General features: G+C 43.1%; 1 protein-coding gene across 1 annotated transcript in view; it reads right to left on the reverse strand.

Annotated features, from left to right (window-relative positions):
* The window catches only part of LOC144686131 (uncharacterized), a 104,854-nt gene that overhangs the window by 60,618 nt on the left and 23,186 nt on the right, over positions 1 to 21,050 (reverse strand). Inside the window, exons 6-10 of the mRNA XM_078551276.1 lie at positions 16,394 to 16,531; positions 15,614 to 15,715; positions 7,799 to 7,936; positions 5,240 to 5,994; positions 275 to 408 (exon numbers count right to left, since the gene is read on the reverse strand). Coding sequence (XP_078407402.1) covers positions 275 to 408; positions 5,240 to 5,994; positions 7,799 to 7,936; positions 15,614 to 15,715; positions 16,394 to 16,531 — 1,267 coding nt within the window. The remainder of the gene's footprint in view (positions 1 to 274; positions 409 to 5,239; positions 5,995 to 7,798; positions 7,937 to 15,613; positions 15,716 to 16,393; positions 16,532 to 21,050) is intronic.

The following is a 21,050-nucleotide window of genomic DNA, read 5'->3' on the forward strand; positions in this document are numbered from 1 at the left end:
TAAAAACAGACGATTTGGTTGTTATATAATGCTGTTTATGGGAACTTGCTGTGCATAAATTGGCCACTGTGTTACCTACATTACAACAGTGACTATACTTGAAATGTACTTCATTGGCTGCAAAGCACTTCTAAGGATGTGAATGGTGCTATAAAAATGCATTGAAAAGCAGATGCTCGAAATCGGAAATAAAAACAGAAAATGCTGGAAAAACTCAGCAGGTCTGGTAGCATCTGTGGAGACAGAAACAGAGTTAATGATTCAAGTCAATGACCTTTCATCGACAATTATTTTCAAACTCCGACTTGACTTTGATGAACAGTATCTTCCCACCAAGTCTCCAGGCCCCGTGTTGCCCTGCACTGGTATCCCATCATTAACCGCTTCAGCTGCACCCACTGTGTTCTCCTATTAGGAAGAAGTGAGAAAGTCAATCGTAAATTTGTTTTACTTTCCAGTATGAGATACCCAAATATCCTTTTCAGTACAACCCCCTCAACCAAGTTACAACAAAGTTTAGAGTATAAGCTGCCTGTTGTGGTTACTATTTCAATAAAAGCAATATTTGAGCATCCCTGATTTTAATCACTCTGCTACTGATGACCGTACCTTCAACTGCCTGGGGTCTGTGCTCTAGAACTCCCTCCCTAAATCTCTACCTCTCTCTCCCTTCCTTAAAACCTACCTCTCTAATCAAGCTTTTGGTTGTCTGCCCCAACATCTGGCTTGTGTGTGCTCCTGCGAAGCACCTTGGCACATTTTGGTATGTTAAAGGTGCTAGATGAATCAGGTTGTTGTTATTACAGGTTGCATCAGTTAGGGAGGTACATAGTAACAAATAGGAATAGGCCATTCAGCCCATCGAGCCATTGTTCTGCCATTCAATTAGATTATTTCTGATCTGTATCTTAACTCCACCTTCCCATCTTGGCTCGTAACCCTTACACTGTGCCCTTAACTACAAACCTCTGTCTTGAAATGTTTAGTTTTTAAAAAATCACCCTTGTAATTAGAGGAAACGAGAACAAAAAAGGTGTGGCTTTTATCCCCAGTTTTACAGTCATCAGACAACGCAGTTTCCTGACAGCACATCCTTGACCCATGACCATCCCTCCTGTTAAAAGTTACAGCTCACGTCCCCGTACATTTGTAGTTGCTGAAAATTACACAGCAGGAAACTGACCAAAGAAATTAATCAGTAGGTTACAGTCTGCAGGTTACAGGAAGCTTCCCATCAGAAGTCCGAACCTTTGTCCTAATTATCAACCAACTGTGTGTGCTACATCTGATGCACAATATTTCCACTACCTTCCACTGTTCTACTCTTCATATAACCAATCAGCAACAGTTAGGACCATAATATAGGAGCAGGAGTAGACCATATGCCCCCTCGATCCTGCTCCACCATTCAATACGTTTCTCTCAAACTTGAGAGAATATAGGCCCAATTTACTCAGCCTCTCTTCATAGGACAACCCTGTCATGCCAGGAACCAATCTAACGAGCCTTTCCTGAACTGTCTCCAATGCAAGTAAATCCTTCCTTAGATTATGGAGACCAAAACTGTGCAGTACTCCAGGTGTGGTGTCACCAAAACCCTATAATGCTCCACCATGTGGACTCCTGGGTAGCTTCCCAAACTCTGACCAATAAAAACAACGCTTTATTTAAAAGGGGTGTTTTCTCACGAATAAATGTTTGCCAAACTTTTTCATCTGCAAACAAACACAGATAACAAAGACATATCACTAGATCCTTTCCTTACATCGCCTTCCATTCCAAATAAAATAAAATAAAATGGTCCAGTAACACTTTACAGAACAATATTATACTTCGGGTTTCACTGATTGTTAAAGCAGTGAACAAATGAATATGGCAACACACAAACAACCCCATGAGCCTGTTCTGCCATTCACTTTGAAAAGTTCTGATCTGTGTCTTAACCTCACCCACCTGCCTTCATTCCATAACCCTTTAATGCCAAATACAAAAATCTATCAATCTCAGCTTAGAAATTTTCCAATTGACCCCCAGCCCCAACAGTTTTTTGGGGAAGAGAGTTCCTGATTTCCACTATCTTTTGTGTGAAGAAGTGCTTCCTGACATCATCCATGAACAGAAAATGCTGGAAAAACTCAGCAGGTCTGGCAGCATCTGTGGAGAGGGAAACAGGGTTAACTTTGAATTCGTATGAGTCTTCTCTTGACTCAAAACATTAACTCTGTTTCTCTCTCCACAGATGCTGCCAAACCTGCTGAGTTTTTCCAGCATTTTCTGTTTTTATTTCAGATTTCCAGCATCCGCAGTAATTTGCTTTTATCATCCATGAACAGCTTGACTCCGATACTAAGGTTTTTTCCCTCTTGCTCTGGACTCCCCTCACCAGAGGAATTGGTTTCTCTCCAACCACCCTTGAAATTCCTTTAATCATCTTAAACACTTCCATTAGATCACACCTTAATCTTCTATACTCAAGATAATACAAATCAAGTTTATGGCAACCTGTCCTTAGCTGCTCAATAAGGAATGTCTTGAATTTATATAGCATCTTTCATTACCTCAAGATATCCCAAAGCGCTTTACAGTCAATGGTTAAAATGGTTACAGCACAGTTGGAGGCCATTCAGCCCTTCAAGCACATGCCGAGTCTCTACAAGAACTATTATGCTAGCCCAAATATTCTCACCCTTTACCTGCACCCCTGTAACTTTTTCCCTTCTGCTGCTTATCCAATTCCCTTTTCAAAACCATGGTTGAATCTTCTTCCACCATCCTTTCAGGAAGAGCATTCCAGATCATTGTGTAAAAAAAGATGGTCCTCATGTTGCTTTTGGTTCTTTTGCCAATCATTTTAAATGTTGTCCTCTGGTTCTCAATCCTTCTGCCAATGGAAGTAGTTTCTCTTTATCTGCTCCCCTCATGATTTTGAACACCTCTATCACATCTCCCAACCTCCTCTTCTCAAGGTAACAACCCCAGCTTCCCCAATCCATCCATGTCACGTAAGTGCCTCATCCCTGGAATCATTCTCACAATCTTTTCTGCGTCCTTTCTAAAGTCCTCACACCCTTCCCAAATTGAGTCCAGAATTGGACAATGAAATACTTTTGAAGTGGAGTCACTGTTGTAATGTAGGACACCCAGCAGTGGCAGTGACACTATTGAGTGAGGAAGGAAGGGGAAGATGGAATCTTCTCAGCATGCTGGGCCTCTGGATTAAAGAGGGGGGGGACATCCAGAGACAAGAGGTCGATTGTCTCACCCCCTCTACTAACATCCCAAACGGAGATCAGCTAACGCACAGGCCTGAGATTGGAAACTGCCATGTTTCTGTCCTGGAGGATTCAAGACCACACTATGACATAAAACTTCCTCCTGCCACTGCATGTTAGCAACACCGCAGGGCAGCAGTCATTCAATGGCTTGTGAGCTGCTTTCTCTTGATTTCACTAGAAAAAGTGATTAAGGGAAAACACCCAGATGTGTTTCCGGTCCAGCCAGCACATAAGGGGCCAATTTTGACCTCAGCGTCAGAAAGCTGATGGGATTGTGTGGAATACTAGTTTCACACACAGGGTAATTTTTGTTTTTGGAGAAACTCAGCAGGTCTGGCAGCATCGGCAGAGAAGAGCACAGTTGACGTTTTGAGTCCTCATGACCCTTCAACAGAACTAAGTAAAAATAGGAAAGGGGTGAAATATAAGCTGGTTTGGGGGGGTGGGGGGGTGGTTGTTGGGACAAGAAGCCAGTGATAGGAGGAGATAACCAAAAGATGTCACAGACAAAAGATCAAAGAGGTGTTGAAGGTGGTGATATTATCTAAAGGAATGTGCTAATTAAAGGTAGAGATAAAACAATGGGTGGAAATACATTTAAAAATAATGGAAATAGGTGGGAAAAGAAAAATCTATATAAATTATTGGAAAAAACAAAAAGGAGGGGGAAGAAACAGAAAGGGGATGGGGATGGAGGAGAGAGTTCAAGATCTAAAATTGTTGAACTCAATATCCATTACAAGCCTACCGGCTCCCACAGCTACCTCGACTACAGCTCTTTGTTCTTTTGTCTGTGACATCTTTTGGTTATCTCCTCCTATCACTGGCTGCTTGTCCCAACAACGCCCCCTCCCCCTAAACCAGCTTACATTTCACCCCTTTCCCATTTTTACTTAGTTCTGTTGAAGGATCATGAGGACTCGAAACGTCAACTGTGCTCTTCTCCGCCGATGCTGCCAGACTTGCTGAGTTTTTCCAGGTATTTCTGTTCCTGTTTTTGTTTTGGATTTCCAGCATCCGCAGTTTTTTGTTTTTATCTCTGATTTTTGTTTTTGTTCGTTGCGGGATGCAGTCTCCGCTGAAGGAAGCATGCATCACCCATCCCCAATTTACTCTCTGCGGAAGTAATTACAGAGGAATATTGAGCATTCCAACCCAATAGACAGTGGGGTTCCCATTCAGCGGGTTAGAAGTACCCTCATAGTGACCAGAGGAAATCTTTCCTGCAGCTGTACATTTACCACTGAATTATTAAACATGTCGCCAGCTATTTTTGTGCAATAAACACATTCAAAAAAGGGAGAGCACTTGAAAACACTAAATCACACTGATTCCATGGGTTATCAAAAGAACATACTGTAATAACCCACTCAGGGCAAATATGAACAAGGCCAGCACATCAGCCGACACCAAATGGTCTTAATACTTACGGGCTGTGGGTGGTTGAGAGCAGGGGCAGAAAGGTGGGGGGAGGAGAAATTTCCCAAAATAACGTGTTGCATCATGTATGATTAACACATGAAGATCGATACTCATGAGTCAAGTCAGTGAAATAAGAAGAAACAATTAATAAAACCAAGCTTGTGGTCGCTAGACCCTATTTTCCCCTTTCGTTTTATTACTCATTCTCGGGATGTGGGTGTCACTGGCAAGGCCTATCCATCCCGGTTACCCCGAGAAGGTGGTCCAGCCCTTTGATAAAACGGAGTGGCTTGCTAGACCTCATCAGAGGGCCGTTCTGAGTGGTGTGGGAATTGAATCAGGGGAAGGCCAGACTAGGCAAAGAGGGCAAGTTTCCTTCCCTAAAGGGACACCAGTGAACCAGCCGGGCTTTTACGAGGGCCCAGCAGCTTCATGGCCACTTTTACTGGCACCAGCTTTTGCGGCTCCCATTTTATTCCTTACGCTGACTCCAGATTAAAATTTGATGATTGTCAAAATTTTGTTTTGAGCCAAGAACTCACTTGCTTCGCAGATTCTTTTCCTCCAGCCAACGAATTGCCCCTTTGCTTCCCTCTCGTTTTCTTTGAGAGAGCCTCTTTTTGTTTCTTATAGACTTCCTGCAGTCTTTTCTTCCTCATCTCCGTGGCTTGCTTTACTGAGAGTTTCTCTTCCCTCTCCTTCTTCTTGCGCTCGACCAGCTGCTTGCTCATATACTCACGGACTTCCTCTGCATTGTAACTGTGGGCCAGTGGAGATCGCAGATGCTCTTCAGTCCCTGCCCCTCTCTCCTCCTGATTCTCTGTGCCAGAATTGTTCAGAAACGGGCTAGAGGAACACGCTCTGCTTTTCCGAGGTGAAACACTTCCTTTGCTGCCAGGACGTGATCCTGATCTTAGGTTGAAATTTCTCGGAGGGTTGGTGCTACCAGGATTTGGGCTAGCCAGATGGCCTTTATGAGATGAAAGATAGTTATGTCCCTTAGGACTTGCAAGTGCCCTCTGACTGTCTTCACCATACTCTCTTTCGAGGTTTGGGCTGCCACTTCCCATTTCCCACGAAGAGTTTTGATTCCCTCCAACATTTTTTTCCGATTGTAGGCCATCCAGGATTCCAGTTACCTGTACAGCCTCCAGCCCAGGCTGGTCAGAATCCATTAGACCAGTTTGAACAGAAGTACAACAGTGATCGCCTTCTTTTGGAGTACAGAATCTTCGTCCGGGGCTCTTTGCAAACGAAGTGGATCGGTCATGCTCCACTGGATCTTTTACTTTCTGGTCTGTTTATTAAACAAAAAAGTAATTAGAAATTTATGGAAATGAAACTGAGACAATGGATAATGAGCCTAAGGTAGAAAGCAAGTGTATGGCACGCCCAAATTCGATCGACACAGGACAGACCAGGAAGAGGGTATGGTTGGGTTTTGATGTTTTAGTTGCTGGAATCATTCATCGGCCTCAATTGATTAAAAAAAATCAGTTTTTAGCTTTTAGAAACAGACTATCCATTACGCATTGCCATACAGACTCCTCACACCTAATTCTATGTTGAATTCGATCAAACTCCCTCCCAATATCCCTCGAATTAGCCTCCGTCCTCAGTTCTTTCAAAAGCATACCATAAACAGATGCTGGAAATCTGACATCAAAATAGAAAATGCTGGAAATACTCAGCAGGTCAGGCAGCATCTGTGGGGAGAGAAACAGAGTTAACGTTTCAGGTTGACCACCTTTCATCTGATGAAATGCAAATTGCCACTGCAGAATGCTATTCAATTGGCTCAATCATTTTCATAGATCATTAAAGTGTAGCTGAGGTGGCTTATCTTCACTCCAGGGTTGAAGTTTTCAACTCACTTCATAGCATCAGTTTTAAAGGGGGGGATGGTAGTATAGTAGTAAGGTTACTAAACCTAGTAACCCAAGGGCCTGGACTAAGAAGTTCAAATCCCACCACGCCAGATGGGGAAATTTGAATTTAATTAATTAATTTGGAATGAAAATGCTAGTCTCGTTAATAATGATCATGGAACAATCAATTGTTGTCAAAAACTCATCTGGTTCACTAATGATCTTCAGCGGAGGAAATCTGCCATCCTTACCCAGTCTGGCCCACGTGACTCCAGATACACAGCAATGTCGTTGACTCCTAATTGCCCTCTGAAATGACCTAGCAAGTCACTACAGAAAAAAAAACTGTGGGTTGTTTGGAAGCATTTCAGAGAAAGTTCACTCTGGGATGAAGGGGTTGTTCTTATTGAAAGGAAAGGTTGAGCAGGTTGGGCCTACACTCATTGGAGTTTAGAAGAGGTGATCTAATTGGAAATTATAAGATGCTGAGGGAGCTTGACAGGGTAGATGCTGAGACGATGTTTACTTTCGCAGGAAAACCTAGAACTAGGATGCACAGTTTCAAAATAAGACAGAGATGAGGAAGAATTTCTTCTCTGAGGGTCTTTAGAGTTCTATTCCCCAGTGAGCAGTGGAAGCTGGGTCATTGAACATATTCGAGGCTGAATTAGATCTATTTTTGATTCAGAAGGGAGTCAAAGGTTATGGGGAGGGGCAGGCAGAAAAGCAGAGTTAAGGCCACAATCAAATCAGCCATGACCTTATTGAAAGGTAGAGCAGCTCGAGACGCGGAATGGCCTACTCTCATTCCTATTTCTAATGTTCACTGCATGCTTAGCAGCCGTTCAAGAAGGCAGCAATTAGGGATGAGCAATAAATGCTGGCCTTGTCAGCAATGCACACGTCCCAAGAATGAATTAAAAATACAGCTTATTACAATGGAACCTCAAAGTATCCATTTCAATGGAGGAGACACAATAGGTGGGTCATCAGGAGTGCCATTTTAGCACATCTACACCCCAGGCTCTCACGTGGAGACAATCACAAACCTAATAAAAGAAACATGATACAGTTATAATCGGCAAGAAAAGAAATTTAAGAGAAAAAAAAAGCGTGCAGTTTAGTGAAATCTAGAAGATGCTACCCATCATTTTCTCACAGAGAAAAGCAACAAAGAGGACATTAGCAGGCAAATCCATTTTTTACTTTTTTCAAAACATTTTTGAAAATTACCTGACGGGTCACAGTCGTTCCTGCCCTCGGGATCTAGAGTCTTGGTCAAGAAGTTTGAAAGTTTGGGAGGTGGACCAAGCAACATCCTGACCAACCTCTGGCCTTCTCTCCATGCAAAAATGCCAGAAGTGGGGGATTCTGATAGAAAGATAAGTGACTGGGGTTAGTTTGGAACAAATGTTTGACAAGTTGATCTCTGCAGTAAAGGTGAGAGGGTGCTGTTTTCTTTAGCCCGGTTTCCTTTTCCAATGGTTTACCAGCTGTTCCTATAAGTGGAACTTAGATCTACAACCGAGATACAACATTCCTATCTGTACACTTTCATACAGAGGTGCATGTTGAGGGTTAACAACTACCTCAGTTGGAGCAATCTGCTTACGGTACTTAACGTGACATTACCAAATAATTGTCACACATCACTTTACTAACAAGCAGCAAAATGTAGCACATGAAATGGTAAATAATGGGAGTGAAACACTTCACAAACATAATGAGGATGGAATTGTCAACTGAGCCCATCTCATTCTCCCAGTCCGACTTAAATCAAAGTTATAGAATCAGAGTCATTATAGCACAGAAGGAGGCTATTCAGCCCATGTTGAGTCATGTTGGCTCTCTTTAGGGCAATTCAGTCAGTCCATTTCCCCCACTCTATCCCTGTAGCCCTGCAAGTTTAGTTCCCTCACATGTCCATCCAATTTTCCTTTGAAATCAGCAATAGTCTCCTCCTTGTGGGCAGCAAGTTCCAGGTCATTACCACTCATCACATAAACAAATTCTTCCTCACATCCTCCCTGCATCTCTCACCCAAAACCTTAAACCTGTGTCATCTAATACTTGTATGATTAGTTCATGGGAACAGCTTTTGTCTATCTTATCTAAACCTGTCCTAGTTATGTACACCTCTATCAAATCTCTCCTCAATTTCCTTTGCTCCAAGGAGATCCCTTTGGTGGAAGAGAATGGGAGATTTTTTTCAAACTGTCACCTGTTAGCTATTGTCTTAAAATATCTCTTCCCACCTTTTTCAGTACGTAAGCCAAGAATACTAGGAAGTTCTCAGATGTTCTCTTTTCTGGACATCAAAAGCAAAATGTCACATGCAACTTTCTGATCAACATTGGAAATTGTTACAAATCAAACACTCTTTTCCAGGTACCATGCACTAAGAGGGTGTTGATGACCAAGGACTTCCGTTGGGTTGGTCCATAATTATGCGAGGCAAAATACTGCAGTGGTTTACCGTTGCCTTCTGCCTTCAGTATGGCTGATCAGGAAACTCTCCTGCTCTTATCACCTGCCATCAGCCATACTGGAAGGATTTACAGGTTGATAAGCCACTTGTTTGATCACATTACGAATGCACCTTCTGTGGCCATCAAGTCCTGAAATGGGATAGGGATGCTACCCACTGCGCCAAACTTACCACATCAACACAATAAGTATATTAGACAAACTTTATCTCCTGCATGTTGGGATACAAGATTATTACTTGTATTAAGAGAGCTTTTTAGTCAATTGGATCCAAGTCTCACAACTCATTTTGCTACTTTTAGTCATTTAGATATCTGTATTCCGAGACATCTTTGCTCCTCTATATTTAGTTTCTTGCCTTCCAAGGAATAAAACACAGTCTCCTTGTTTTTTTTATTTTCATCCAAAATAAAACCACCTCACTGCACTGTATCAAATTTAATTTTCCACTGATCCACCCAATCTGCAAGTCTGTACATCTTCCTGTACTTCAGTGCAGCTCTCCACATTACGAGAGGGTGAGAGGAATACCTTGATAGGAGGCAACAAAACTAGGGTGCAAAAATCCAAGGGGACACTTGGGAGGCTGGGCATGCAGGATTGTGGGGGAAAGGGCAGACACCTCAGATTGTGATGGACAGAGGCCAGTCTAAAAAGCTTTAGGGAATGTAACCATCGAGGTAGTGAAGGTCTGGGTTAGGGTTTCGCTATAGGAAAAGAAACAGGTAATTCAGCCCTTCGAGCCTCTTCTGCCTTTCAAGTAGTTCATGTCAGATCTTAGTTGCATATAACCCTTAAATTCACAAAAATCTATCATTCTCAGTTTTGAAATTTTCTATTGAGTGCCAGCCTCAACAGCTTTTTGGATGAGAGTTCCGGATTTCCACTACTTTGTGTGTGAAGAAGTGCTTCCTGGTATCACCCCTGAATGGCCTAGCACTAAGTCTAAGGTTATGTCTCCTTGTTTTGGACTCCCCCACCAGAGGAAATAGCTTTTACCTATTTTCCCTACCAAGTCCTGGGGAGAAGTATGGGTGAGTGTACATCCGTAATGCTAAAAAAACACCTCGCATTTATATCGCACTTTCCACTACCAACCAACATCCAAAGTGCTTTACAGCCAACAAAGTACTTTTTTTTGAAGTTTAGTCACTGCATAGTAATGAAAGGACTCAGACAGATGTTACCTGTGTCATGGAGGGCCAAGCGGACCACGAGTGGTGCTCAAGAAAGCTGGCGTTAACAGGAGCTTGTTTGGGGCAGTGATATCAGGGGAGCTCGCATGTTTTAGAAACATGAAGCAAACATAGAGAGGAGTGTTTGGTAAAACAGGTAATGCAAAGCAAAGCCACCTGGAAAACACACAATGAAAACTCAAAGGTGCCATGGATGAATGATATCAGAATGTGGACTGGCCTCTCTATGGAACAGGCCATGAGGGCAGTGTGGAGGGTAGAAATTAGTGGTGAAGGATTAGTCATAATGCGACCAACCCTCGGAAGGTGGATGAAAGACAAGACAAATAGTCAATGTTATAACATAAGAAATGCAGCAGTCAATTTGTGCACAGCAAGCTCCCGCAAACAGCAATGTGATAATGATCAAATAATCTGTTTATGGTGATGCTGGGTTAGAGATAAATACTTGCGCCCAGGCACCAGAGAGAACTTCCCTGCTCTTCTTCAGAATAGTGCCATGGGATCCTTTACATCTAGTGGAGAGAACAGACAGGGCCTCAGTTCAACAGCTCATCTGAAAGACAGCGCCTCCAATAGCGCAGCACTCCCTCAGTACTGCACTCGAGTGACCCCTAAAGGCAACAGGAAAGTTTATACCTACAATCACTACAGATGGCCTTAGGCAATACAGTGAGAAGCTGGTGTCAGGACGCAACAGAATGCAGAGGGCAAACCAGGAAAAACCGATGCAGTCGGAGCCAAAGGCACGTAGGCGCTGATGGAGGCGGAAAGTGGTACGGTGGGCGAGGGGTGGGGGGGAGCGGCATTAATACTGTCTCACCCTTCATAGGAAGCACGAGAGTGAAGAAACATAAAGGTGACTTTGAGGTATCCTTATCAACAACCAGGGCTCCAATAAAACATCAAAATAAAATAAATGGACAAGTTCAGAAAGTGAAAACGCTAACAACTCTGTCGCGTGACTGCAAAAATAACATTTTAAAAAATTCTATGATTATTCCCATTAAATCCGGTGGCCCTGGAAACATGATCTTTGAACTGCAATCCATCTATGAGCAGCACCGCTCTGACATCATGCCTGACAGAAACAAATGGCCAATAAAAACCCTCTGACAGTGGCAGTTACAATGATAAATGCCACTTGTGTCATAGCCTCACCGCCCGGTCTCCAAGGGAAAGCCAGGCAATCTTTTTTTTTTGCAGCAATCTGTTAGAAGAAATCATTTTAATGCATTTCAAAGCAGCACAGTAAGGCTGGAATACACAAAAGGGTTATAATGTTCTGTGCTGCCAATTCAATACATTATATTCTAAGATTAACCTTCCTCATTTTCCCTGGTTCGACCTCTCTGAAGAAATGCAGTCGCTCATATAATACTGTAGCTCAACTGTACTGAGCTGCAGTCAGCAATTGCACTTTTGTGCATACCTGCCTATATATTCCACAAGTTATTCCACAGAATTAAACGCCAACACTATATCAAGGGCTGTCATCCTGTGCACTGAGTTGCTCAAGAGAAAGAAAGCAATTCAATTTGACAGTTTTTCTCTCTCTGTCCATCTCCCTGGCCTCTCCTTTGTGAGCCCCGGATCCAGCAGTAGATCTGTACTCCAAGCTTTGCATCAATGCCCAGAGAGACAAAGGGGCAACACCAACAATAATTTGTATTTATACAGCACCCTTGATGCAGCAAAACATCCCAAGCTGTTCCACAGGAGTGCAATCAGAAAAACATTTGACCCCGAACCACATAGGGAGATATGGGAACAGATGAACAGAAGCTTGGTCAAAGAAGTTTTAAGGAACGTCTCGAAGGAGGAAAGTGAGCTAGAGAGGCGGAGAGGTTTAGGGAAAGTGTTCCAGAACCAGGGCCTTACCTGTTGAAGGCACAGTCACCAATGGCGGCGTAAAGGAAACATGCTTTACAAGCGGACTGAAATTGAAGGTGTACAGAGGTTTGGGAGGATGTAGGACTGGAGAAAGTTACAGAGGTAGGAAGGGTTGGAGAGATTTGGACACCCCGGGTTGGCTTCCCGAACGCCTGTGGGGGCGAGGTCAGATGTGTGCCGCTTTGAAAATAACACTCCCAGGTGGTGTGTCAGTGTTCTAACACCCCTCTGGAGCACACTGCAAATTTCAAAGCTAGGATGGGGGGGTCGAGGGGAGCTGCAAACCCACACGCCTCGAATTAACTGCCCGTTAATCTCATTGAAGAGCTTGTTAACAGGTTGGGGAGGGACAGAGGGAAGTTTTCACACTGGCAAGCATGAAGGGCAAATGGTCTGGGTTAGGTTAGTGCAAACCTGTCGGAAGCACGGCGGGGATCCATAAAGCGATGATGATGATGCTGGATTTTTTGGAAAGGAAAGGGTTATCCAAATGGAGCTGCCGAGGTGGTGGCACTAAGTTGTACCTTGTACCATTTTGCCACTTCAATGCAACACTGAGGCTGCTGGCATTCTGCCACCCTCCTGCTCCAGCCTGCCAGGCAATGGCAAGCCCAGTCATGGCTGCCATCTGCCTTGGGACATTGCCCTCCAGAGCCAGTTTGTGCCTCCGGGCAGTGTCTAGCACCACTAATTTGGCGCCGACCTCGCCTTGGGGCCCAATTAGGGGCCTTGCATCCTGAAATAGCATCGCATCAGCAACACAGACACAGGGTTGGGACCCAAAATGATCTGGCGGTTAGGTTGCCTATCCCAGGTGAATTAAGGCATTGCCGCACTAAGAGTCAACAGCGAACATAGGGGTGATGGGTGAATGGGACTTAGCATTCCTGCTGAGCACCGCTGTGGGGAGTGACAGGTAAGGGGGAGGTGGGCTGAAAATGGGTTCCTATACCCTCCCACTGGAAACATATAAATCTGGAAGAATTACAATGAGAGGCAGACTTCAAGCAATTTTTGAATGGCATTTTGAATTCCAGGAGGCCCAAAAATTCTGTGGTACCCAAAGGAATACCCATGCTCCTGCTGGTCCCAGAAAGAATGTTAACAAAACAAAAAATAACTCTGTTGAATCTTGTGGCCTGGCTCCTCTTCCAGAAGGATTTGGCCAAGAAGCAAAGCCCTAATCACTTCTCCTCCCCACCCCTCACCTCTGCAAAGGCCTGTGGTAAAATAAAGATGGAACCCACCGGAAAAGAACAGGATCTGCGCAGACGTGTCCCTAGGGCTATTGTAACTGCCCACCACCTCGTTCAAAGTCACTCCTCAAATGTGTAATAGTTCAGATGTTTTGAAATGCTGGTCACAAAGAAACACGGGCAATGCGGAGGCCAAAGGATGAAAGGTCTGGGGAAGGTGCTGGAAGTGGGGACGGGCAGATGTGAGGAAGAGGGGAACCAAGCCAACTCTTTCCTTTAATAAAATGCCAATCTGAATGACTGGTGTCACTGAAAGAAAACTAGAGGAGTTAGCAAAAGTGCCTGCTTTTTAAAAGCGCAGAAACAGTGAACAACAGATTATCAATTACTTATCAGATTACAGGAAAATGTGGTACTTGGGTGTCCACGATGCACTCCAGCCTCTCCGATGCCCACAAGTGGTGGAAGGCCTGGAGAATACTGTCACGCTCCTTCCCCAAGGATGCCCAGGCATGGACATATAGAAAGGCAGGCGGTCAGGCTGCACAAGGGGAGCAGCAAGGCACGGCTAAAATCCTAGTCATGGCTGATATGCTAGTCTGGCCTAGGGTACAGTTTATTAGTGACTCATCCAAGTGTCAGTTATTAACATGTCAGTCTCATCAGTCTCTCCTGCAAATTGCAGCTGATACTGGGTCAATTGTGAATTTTAAATCTGAGATTGATAGATTTCTATTAACCAAAGGGATTAAGGGATATGGGGCAAAGACAGATAGATGGGGTTAGATGACAAGTCAGCCATCTCAGTAAATACCAGAACAGGCTGGAGGGGTTAAATGTTCCATTTCTGCTCTATGTTCCTAACATTTGCTATTGGGCTGTATGGGGTTCATGGGAAACCCCAGTCCTGCCCTCACTTGATATTTTCACACACACACTCCCAGTTGGAAGTTGCTGGATCGCAATCAGGAATAAGAATATGGCAATTTTCCCTTTTCCTAATCCTAGCGTGGTTCAGAAAAATGGAATTCAGTACAGACTGGGGAACAGAATCTGGGAATTTCCTAGCCGGCACAGGTCAACCAATCTCTGTGCCATTGGCATAGCTTCAAAGGTGCACTGACAGTAACCTTTGCTCTTGATATTTGACTTCCCATGCAAGTTGGAAACAAATTGAAAAGTTTCAACCAATGGATACACATCCCTCAAAATCATATTTCTTACATTTAAATCTTATTTAGCTATTTAAAAAGGTCTTTCACTATCAAATGTCAAACCCTAACTCCCACTATGTGACATTGTAACTGCAAAATTTGGATCAAACTAAATCCTGTTTGTCTCTCTAATTAGGTTTGTTGCATTAGAGAAGTCAGACACATATCTTATACAAATCTTCTTTCACTAAATGTTTACTTATATAATATTTCAACACTTGGCTCTCAAAAAACTGCAGGTGTGGGTTCCGAATGACAAAACCACACTGCAGATAATCCCGAGGCAGCGTACTGGTACCTAGCCAACATCTTCTTCAAAGCTCAACACAGTTTGGTTGCCAAGACTTAAAAAGGGTTACAGATGTGGGATTTTGACCATTGAAAAACAAGAAAGCAGATATAAAATTGACTGGCAGGAAAGGAACAGCTCGTCCATTGCGCCTGCCTCAACATCTCCAGGGCTAGGATAAAATAGCTAAACTGTACTTAGATTGTTTGCTGATTGTGAGTCCTCTAAAAGGAAAGTGCATTTATATAGCACCTATCTTGAGCTCAGTACATCCCAAAGCAGTTTGAATTAAATCTGAAGTATGGTATAACGTAGAAGCCAATTTGCACACAGCAAGCTCCCACGAACAGCAATGTGATAACAACCAGATCATCTACAATTTTAGTGACGCAGGTTAAAGGTCCAGGACACCAAGGAGACCTCCCCTGCTCATCTTCGGTGGGACCTCTTACATCCATTGAAAGGGGAGGTAGGGCCTCAGTTTAACATTTCATCCACAAGGCAGCACTTTTAAGATTGCAGCATCCCCTCAGTACTGCACTTGGGAGTACCGCCCTAGACTTTATGCTTACGTTTTTGGGGTGAGGTTTGAACCCACAAGCTTCTGACTCAGCAGGAAGAGTGCTAGCCACTGGGCCACAGCTGACACCCATGTGGCCGATCCTTACCTCCGATACATAGATGTAGAACTGTAGCCTCTGCCTATATTATGGCAAAAAATATATATTCAACATAGGTTATGACTAACTTGGGCAAGTTTTTAGACTACTTGCCTTCAACTTTTGCTGCTCTCTTCGGGCTCGGTGACTTTGAGGGGCTTCGAGCTTCTGTCTCCCGATTCCTACTGGGGTTCTTGAGGGAGTTTCTTCTCTGTTCTGGAATGGAAATTCAAAGATTCTTGGTGTCTCTACATAATAAATGGACAGTATTGTACGGATAAAAAGAAAGGGGCAATAAGGCGGGAGTTCTGTACAATTGGAAGAGCAGTGAATTGCTCAAACGCATAACTTCTGAAAGGTAAGTCAGCATCACTGACGGGCCTTCACCAAAACCAAGTTCGCTATTAAAAACTGGGTTGTATAAGCTGCATACTGCGGCTTACGCAAATCATTAGGCCGCAGTTCCATTCCCAACCGAGTCCCGCTTGGCTGATGTTCGCTGGCAGCAAGATAGCTACAATTATGCTCAACACTCACAGGATAGTGTGATGGGAAATCAGGTGAAATTCTCACTCCTGACCCTTATCCTTACTAGAAAATTCATGCACTGGGGCATCATGCAAGTGCTGGGTCAGACTTGGGTGCAGACTTGGGAGCTATTATTCATTTTCCCAGCATTATAAATGGATATGAACTTTTTCTAATGATCCATGTCCATCTTTTGTACAACATGTATCTGATGATGCATGTCATATACCTTTAGGCACTCGCGTCATATACATCAGCTGTGCAAACAGTCTCGCAAATTTCTTACCCCAACCCTGCCCATCATCCCCAGAATGATGCAAGATGCTGCAATTGTGATCAATGAGAACAATTTGATTCGTCTCGAACCTGCCTCGTGTAGTTCCCAGTCTCTACGTCGCATCATGTCTCGCCTGCTGGTCCGAGAGTTCACTGTGAAGGTCTCCTCCATCTCCTGCACTCTTTCTGAGCATTTCTTGTCAGACATCAACTTGATGACATTGAAACCTGAAAGAAATCATCACCGCTGACCAGAATCCGTTTACATTGAGCTCGGTATCCAGGGGACACGGATTTAAGGAAATTGCCAAAAGAATTAGAGAGGAGTTGAGGAGAAATAAAAAACAGAAAGTGCTGGAAAAACCCAGCAGGTCTGGCAGCATCCATGGAAAAAGAAACAGAGTTAAATGTTTCAAGACCAGTATGACTCTTCTTCGAAACTTCAGTTGAGGAGAATTTTTTTTACTCAGTGAGTTGCCAGAAAACAATGGGCGGAGGTAAATTTAATAGAAGCTATGAAACAGGTTAAAATAAGGAAAATAACACACTAAGGACATGGTTTGGTAATCACAAGTAAAAACTGTTACTGCCTGGTAACAGGTCAACAGGCAGGTAAAGAAGAACATAGTAAGATCATGTGAAGAAGTAGTGGGGGTGTAACATCAGCAACTCAGACAACCGCCCGAGCAGAGACCCCAACAGATTTTGGACTTTTCAATGTGGACTTTTAACACTTTTGAAGAAAGACTAAAAGAATGGTCTTGAAACCCTGAATTATAGCACACATGAAAAGATTTACAAGGATTATATCAGGAATGCATGGGCACACAGATCAGGAAAAGTCTGGGTCTCCTGTTGGGAAAAATAAATTGAGGGGTGAACTAATAAGGTCTTTAAAATGATGAGCGGTTTTGATAGAGTGGATACAGAGAGAATCTTTCCACTTGTGCGGAAGAGCATATCTAGAAGCCATCAACATATGATAGTCGCCAAGAAATCCAATAATGAGTTCAGAAGACCAACTTCCTTACCCAGAGAGTGCTGAGAATGTGGAGCGGTTGGAGAGAATAGTATAGAGGCATCTAAGGAGAAACTAGACCAAGCAGATGAGGGAGAAAGCAAGAGAGAGTTAGGCTGATAGGCTTAGATGAGAAAAGACAGTAGGAGGCTCAAGTGAGGAATGACAGGAGGAGACTCAAGTGAAGCATAAACACTGGCTTGGACTGGTTCGGCCAAAAGGCCTGTTTCTATGTTGTATAGTATATGTAATCCTATGTGTGAGTAAATGAAAGGAAGAACACAGGACTGCCAGCGCTACCAAAACCAAAATGCAGAAGGATCATTGATTGCTGCCCAGGCTGTTTGGAGAGAAAAGTATCACCCGGATTTTGCAGTCAGTGGCGACTGAACGGGTTCATTATGCTTACAGCTGCCCATAGACTTTTTTGGGCTTGTGATCAACAACCTATGGGCATCTGGAGTCCAAAACAGCATGACACCCTGTACATGGAATCTGGCACCTGTGAGAACAGGGCAAGCGATGGTGTGTCTCTTCACCCAATCAGATTGAACAATCCTTACCGAGAAACAGAATCTGAACCAGGAAGTGTAAGTTAGAATATTTAATTCAATGTAAGATCATGTACATGAAGAGAAAAAGAGAGGGGAAAAAGCTTGAGATTAAGAGATAGCAATAAAAGAGACAGAAAAAAAGTCTTAATTTGTAATTTTTTGTTAGATGTCCATCAATAATTAAAAATCGGAAGGAATAAGACTGCATACTTGTAAAAGTTCATTTTCAGGGCCTGAAGGCTATTTAGCAGTAATAAAGACTTATGATACCATTAATAATTCAGTTACAACTGAATGGACAACCCCTAATTTTTTCTAGTGTGTTTGGTTGATATGTATAGCAGCTTCACAGCCTTCAGTTATTCCAATGTATATTGTCGAGTCTTTTGCCAGGACAATGGTGTAGCAAAGCTGGTGAAGCAGCTGGACAAAATCAGGCAGTAACATTTGGATTTCCACATTTAACAGAAGCTGCTGCCCGATTTACACCTCAGTAGCATTTAACGTTGATAGCTTCACTGCCGTTCCTTTTGCAAAATCCAGGCCGTTAGGTGTGGGGTCTTAGTGGACGACAATGTGAGGACATGGTAAACGTGTTCTATTTTCCAAAGACAGGACAAATAAGCAGATCTTAAAGACAGCTGACAAGCTAATCTCCCAAAACAGACAATTTGAGAATCCTGAATTTCAAGTTACATTCCCTGGAATAAAGTTGTATGCTATCTTGAACTGAAGAACTGTTGTGTCCTGTTCTCAACAATATTACGTAGATAGTATTTCAGCCTTGGTTCATTCTTACATCTCATACCCAAAAGAATACAGATTGGAAGTCTAGACATATTGGGCACCAATTTCCAGAATCGCGAAGGGGAAACACAGAAAAGAGAAGATACAGCAATAGATCTCTGGAGGAGAAACACTTTCAATGGCAACTTCCCATCCAAACACATTTAAGAAACGTTGGTATAAAAATCAATTTAGTGGTAGAAGATTGCAGTTCAGGACAATAACCCACCCACAGAAAGCCACCATTTTGAACCCTCTGCAGGAGTCACTCAGCTGATAATAAGGGAAAGAGGCAGGACAGGGATGGGAAGGAGGGGCAAACAGAGAGCAAGGAAGGGGAGAAAGCAATGATCCTGTACTGGAGATGCAGCTATGCTGATGTAGAAGTCAATAGTAAGAAAGAAGAAAAGGAATAACATGCATTTCTATAGCGCCTTTCACAACTGCAGGATGTCCCAAAGTGCTTTACAACCAATGAAATACTTATTTGAAGTGTAGTCGCTGCTTATAATGTAGGAAACAAGGCAGACAATTTGGGTATGACAAGATCCCATAAATAGAAATGACAATGAACATAGAAAACACATGGAAACAGGCCATTCAGTCCAACCAGCCCATGCCTATGTTTATGCTACAGCCAAGCCTCCTCTCATCTTTCCTCATCTAACTATATCAGCATAATCCTCTACTCCTTTCTCCCTCATGCGCTTATCTAGCTTCCCCTTATAAATGCATGCATAACATGTGCCTTAATTACTCCCTGTGGTAGCAAGATAATTGTTTCTTTTAGTGGTGTTGATTAAGTGATAAACGTTGGCCAAAACATTAAATTGAAGCAGCAATATAAAATGAGTGTAACTCTTTTATAATCAGCTACAGCTCTTGCACTGATGGTATTTATCACTTGTACATGTGCCACAAACGTACAGGAAATGTAACAGGGTGCTGGGACCTAAAACAAGTAGAAAATTCAGCTGAGCCCATGTGGAATTGCCATTGTGCAATAATTACTTACCAAATAGGTCCCGGGGAGGGGGAGGAGGGGTGGTGGGGGGCCGGTGGCTGGAAGTTACCACTTCATCTTTAATGCAGTCACATCACTGAGATATGTGACATCTGTGTCATTATCATACATCTCAAGCCAGTCTATTGACACTCTCTTTCATGAGTGTGTGCATTGACAGGAGAGATAGAGTAGCATGTCCGGCCTGAGGCTAACATCATCCTCACACAGATGTCTGGTTAATGGCGTCAGCCATCACTCGTTTTGCAGTTTGAAACACACCTTTTAAAATGTCCTACTGGTACTGTGTAATAATGAGATATTACAACAGGAGCAGAAAACACATGACAATGGACAAATGTGCCCTGAATGGGTCAGAAAGAGAGGCATTAAAGGTAACCTGTTTGCAATGGGCCACCAACAGTGGGGTTAAGGTTGCTACATTAACTGGTTTTGGGGTTACATGAGTACAATTGTGCAATAGTTACTGGACTAGTAATCAAGAGCCCTAAAACAATAATCCAAGAATGCAAGCTCCAATCTTACCATGGAAGCTTGAGAATTTGAATTTTAAAAGTAATCCTGGAGTTGTCAGATTGTTGTTAAAACCCAACTAGTTCACCAATCTCCATCAGGAAGGGAAAACTGCTGTCCTTACTCAGTTTGACTGACATGTGACTCCTGTCCAGCCTGGCTGACTCTTAACTGCCCTCTGAAGTGGTCCAGCAAACCACTCAGCTGTGTTACTTCCATCTCAGAAGAACCAGGCATGGGCAATAAAACTTAATCCGAATGTTGGTGGCTTCCAGGTCAACAGCAACCATGGCTGCTTCAGACCATTTTACTCCATTTGGAGTCACAATCAATCCAACTGGGATCATCGTCCAGCCTGTGCCCAGAACACCAGCTGCTCCTTCACACAAATTGCTGTTTTTCTCTGGTGGAAAGGTACACAAGCCAATGAACAGCCTACAACATGAAGACTCCTTACATTGTTCTAACTACTCTTATGACCACAGCTGGTATTAATTGCTGCACAAACCAAACTTGGCTTACAGGCCATACCCTTTATTTTGTATTCTGAAAGCGAGAAGACGCCATACTGATCTCAGCAGTAAGAATTCCAGTAACACTTTTGGAATTTTAAAAATTAAAAGTTTTATTAACAAGAATAAAAGAAAACTTAAGCACACACGGTTACAGTTAAACTTAGTCTTACAAAACATTCACCCAAAAAGACTCTCTAATTGGTCAAACCCACAAGTAAACACCTTCCAGGCTACACTCCCTTATACAAAAACAGAAAATGCTGGAAAAACTCAGCAGGCCCAACAGCATCTATGGAGAGAAAGACAGAGTTAACGTTTCAAGTTATTCCTGTAACGC

This window comes from Cetorhinus maximus, chromosome 10, assembly GCF_964194155.1.
Source record: "Cetorhinus maximus chromosome 10, sCetMax3.hap1.1, whole genome shotgun sequence".
Classification (NCBI taxonomy): Eukaryota; Metazoa; Chordata; class Chondrichthyes; order Lamniformes; family Cetorhinidae; genus Cetorhinus; species Cetorhinus maximus.